The sequence below is a fragment of the Triticum dicoccoides genome, chromosome 6B (assembly GCF_002162155.2).
Source record: "Triticum dicoccoides isolate Atlit2015 ecotype Zavitan chromosome 6B, WEW_v2.0, whole genome shotgun sequence".
Taxonomy (NCBI): Eukaryota; Viridiplantae; Streptophyta; class Magnoliopsida; order Poales; family Poaceae; genus Triticum; species Triticum dicoccoides.
In genome coordinates this window covers 191,979,081-191,983,576 of record NC_041391.1, presented here as the reverse complement: position 1 = coordinate 191,983,576, position 4,496 = coordinate 191,979,081, and the positions used below count along the sequence as shown (strand labels likewise).

General features: G+C 43.6%; 1 protein-coding gene across 1 annotated transcript; it reads left to right on the top strand.

Moving 5' to 3' along the window:
* The first annotated feature begins 5 nt into the window (after nt 1-5).
* LOC119324685 lies at nt 6-3,476 on the top strand. The gene is made up of 6 exons (XM_037598454.1): nt 6-484; nt 604-799; nt 888-968; nt 1,782-1,889; nt 1,968-2,237; nt 3,047-3,476. Exons 1-6 carry the CDS (start codon nt 6-8, stop codon nt 3,134-3,136), a joined length of 1,224 nt encoding a protein of 407 aa, XP_037454351.1. The 3' UTR covers nt 3,137-3,476.
* Nucleotides 3,477-4,496: the final 1,020 nt, after the last annotated feature.

Here is a 4,496-nt window from a genome sequence, read left to right as displayed (position 1 = left end):
CCGCCATGGTCTACCTCCCGCCCCACCGGCGCCACTCCAGCAGTTCCGAGCCCGCCCCAACCCCTTTCCCGCCCATCTCCTCCCTCCAGTCCCTCTCCATCTCCTCCCCTCGCGGTCGCGGGCGTCACCACCTCCGCCCGTCCAACAACAAGATCATCCATACCGCGGGCTGCGTGTCCCGCTGGTCCCCGATCCCGCCCTTCCCCCTCGGCTCCGACGACGCCGAATCTTTCCGCCTCGTTCCCTTCCCCTGCGATCCCATCGAGCGCGAGACCGGCGCCAAGCCCCTCGTCCTCGCCCTCTCCTCCCCGAAAAACTCCTCCGACTCCGCAGAGGCCGCGGTCGCGGCCATCGTCGAGAGGTTCTTGCCGGATCTCCTAGCCGCGGCGGAGAGGGCGAGGGCGACGGCGCACGATGCGCCCACGGAAGACGAGGAGGTAAAACTGAGCCTCGTGGCAAGGGTGGGCAAGGTTCTGTTCCAACCGTGAGTCTTCTCCTACATTTGTCCGTACCACCATTCAATTTCTTGAACCCTGTGCTTCGTGTCATATCACATTTTGATTAATGCGCAAAGAGCTGCTTTCTCTGGGTGATGTTGTGTAGCGGACCTAGCGGCGGACCCGTCTCCCTGGACTCTGTTCGCGACGCAGCAAAAGCAGGGGCAGAAGGATTGAAGAGCCAGGTCCGTAAGTCGTTCTATACGAATTTGCCTGGCAAGTGTGTGGATGAGATTGGGATGTATATTGGGAAGCTGACCGATCTGAAGTTCGATTCATCAAAAAAGCACTACCATGTCAAGGTTTGGACGTCCTAACAGTTTCAGAGTTATAGCTGGTTATTTTTCAGATGAGTGTGAACTGACTTTGGGGCCTGTAAATACCCGATAGGTGTTTGACAAGCAGCGAAGTGATACGACGATGTCTTGCAAATGCACTGTGCAAGAGGATGGGAAGCTTGTGATCCACAAGGTCTGCATACATTTCTGTCCTTTCTTTTGGTTTTCAGAACTCAGCGTGACAGTTAACGTTTAGCGCTAACACAGTATGAAATATTGGGAATATTGTGCATAGTTTTGTTCTTTTACGCTTGACAATTAAGAACCCAAGACTGTCGAGATAAGTAATCTATAAGTTGGTATTCATTGAGACGATGCATGCTGCTAACATTTAGCCATCAATTATCATGCTTGTCTTTGTTCAAAGGATTTTTTGGGCAATTCAGATGAAGGAATGTGTAAATATAATCAGTTTGTATACACAATATCATTCACTATATGCGTACCACTGTATGTGGTCTTCTGATTGCCACTCAAGTGGGCGGTGTTTCCTTCTTTCTCTAAAGCAGCCGTGTCTCTTGTTTGTGGTCTATAACTTGGACAAATAGCTCTGAACTCAGTATGTTTTTTAACTCAAAAAACTGCAGCAATAAAACTCAGTGTGACAGCATTGTTATGGAAAAGCAACTATGTTTGCTTGAAATGAGTTGAATCGAGATTGTTTCACTGGCAGATGTAGGCTATAGTCGATGCGATTATTATTCTTTTTTGCCTTGTTTCTTTTCATTCTACTGCTGATACTGTTGGGCATAACATTTTCCCTTAGATAGGTGAGGAGATGTGCAAAATTTCATTTATACCATGTATAAGGCCAGTTGGTTAGGTTATAATACGTTACCCACATACTGTGGCTTGTGCTAAATTGCTCAGATATACTATTCATTACAAGCCGCCAGCTAACAATGGTTTTCTTTCTCATTAGTCTCCACTGTTACTTCTCGTGCAGGTTGAATTGAACCAGATACGGCAGCTGGTGGAGGACATATCCTGCCTGTCCAAAGATTTTGATTTAAGGTTGATGTTGCGTACAAAAAGGATCCTGAAGAACATAGACGTGAGTTCATATTAGAACTACCTTGAGCCTTTCTGTTATGATCTTATCTGCTGCAGGCTCATCTGATATCACTTGCAGCCTGAAGTGGAAAATGCCATAAAGAGCTTAGTGTCTTCAGCTATTGTTGATCCTGATGCCAAAGGGGGACTTAAATGGCCACTTGGGAATGAGTCGATTGGTGAGAGGTTCAGCATAGTTGGGGTGTGGCATACAAGCTATAGTGCTTTCAGGAATAAAACCTTAAGGTTGAAGCTCAGGTGTGCTGACCGGTTTGACCACCGGACCTCCACTGGAGAGATTTCCAATGAAGTTACCTTCAAACTAACTGGCATATCTGAGAGACTGCAGGTTACTACACGATAAATCAATTCATAAGATAATATATTTTTTGACTTGTTTTCATAAGATAATATCATTTTTTTACTTGTGATGTTCCTGAGCAAATTTTTTGGTTGCATGTGGTAGGGGAACTTTTGGTCTATGGGTGTATATACACCCTATATGGGAAAACAATATTAGTAATTAAATAAGAAGTGAAAAAATCTGTAAATATTTTTGAATTAAAGTTGACCTTCTATTGTACTTATAAGAAAAATTCCATAAAAGGATAAAAACCTTTTGACTTCTTTTCAGAAAAAACAAAAGTTTCGGCAAGAATAGTGTGAATAGTGACCTATAATAGCAAATAATTTTGTTTTCTTGCCCTGAAGTCAACGCTGGGTTTTTGTTCGCAGAAATTTAATACTAGTGCAAAAGAGTGTCAAGTTTGTTCCAAAAAAACTTCTAAACTTTTTTGACCTTTTTGTATTTATTAAAATAATAATCTCATATAGGGTGTATATACACCCAGGAACTGAAGGGTATTTCCCGTTGCATGTATGACTTACATGCATTTTATACTGGCTTTGCTTGACCTGATGTCCAAACAACAATCCTCTTGTGTCTATTTCATAGGCATGTGATGTGCACACCTAATATCCTGTTTTAGTGCTGACATTTGCGTACTCTCAATTGGAATTATCATATCATGTGCACACCTAATATTCTGTTCTCCTACCAACATACGAGTACTCGGAATTAGAATTATTGCTGTTGTGTTTTCTAACCGACTGTGGATTGAACAGCACAATGACTCTGTCTCCTTAATCATTTACCAGGATGGGAATGAAGAGGTGGACACTCTGAAGGGGATGCTGGAGTCTGTGGTGCAGATGATCTGGGACATTGTTTTGAGCTACAAGATCTAGCCTTGAGCTTGGGTATGCTGACATACAGAGGTAGTACATTGCATTGTCATTGTGTGCCATACAGTTGTTTGACGATGCTTTGGTCTTCCTTGCTAGTAGTTGCTACTGCAATGGGTGTGGGTTTGCAGACCCGCTGTGTATATAGACTTGTAGTAGTATTTAGTACTCCCTCAGTAAACTAATATAAGAGCGTTTAGATCACTAAAATAGTCATCTAAACACTCTTATATTAGTTTACGGAGGGAGTAGTGAATTACTGAATTGCCATGCTGGTTAACTGTCACGGGAATGTGGTGTGTGCTACCAGCTGAGTTGCAGTTTTCAGATTGTTCGCATTTCAGTTTTCGTTCCCCACCTTCCCTTGGCAACCTAGATGGATATGCGCCTTCACGAATGAACTAGATGGATATGTTTGTCCCACTGCCTTAGATTGCTGGCGGTGCCTGGTAACAACATATAGTCTCCCCTTGCGAAACAACATAGTCTCCCCTTGCGAAACAACATATAGGTTATTAGGCTGTGCTGTTTAAACAAATTAAGGAGAGCTACAAGCATGGCACATTAGGTTGTAAACCTGGTATTACAGGCAACATAGCATCTTTGTTAACATCCAATAATCTGCCAATACCAAACAGCTAAGCAAGCATGGAAGGCATCAAACTTACAAATCAATGGAATACAGTGACTAATTTGATGGGCTTGTAAAAAACGCTCTTGTATTATGGGACGGAGGGGTCATAAAGGTAAGCTGATTTCACATAAGTTCAACATATACACATGATTTTCGCAACAAGAAAAACACAGGACACCGTTGGTTGCAACCATCACACTATCACATGATGCTAGTTTTATTTTCCATTATGCACAGCCACACATGTGGAGCTATCACAGGTAAGATTTCAATATGATGATTGTCTTGTAATGAACCACCATGATGAAATAAAAGATCATGTCTACGTTCTGGTATGTAAACACTAAACGGAACATAAGAATATCAACTGAACATCGCAACAATATGTGATTCTTGAATGTCGAAATACTCAAAATTTCTAGATGCCCCGAAGGTAGATTTTGCCGTCTTTCCTGTAAATAACTCGTTGGACTCATCAGATGCAATCAACGACAACGTTCTGAGACCTAACCACTGGATGCTTTTCTACCTTCTAGTTCCCTTTTGCAAGCATCAGCGATGCACCTAGTGATGCTATATCACAACCATTACCTGTTCTTTCAGTAACTTTCTTAGGAGTCTGCTGAAATAGGTATAAGAGATTTCTGGCCCCTTCCCCCTCTCCTCCCCTCCCCTCCCGCGGCGCGCCCGCGCGCGCCCGGGGGGGGCCCTGTGGTCGCGGCCCTCGGC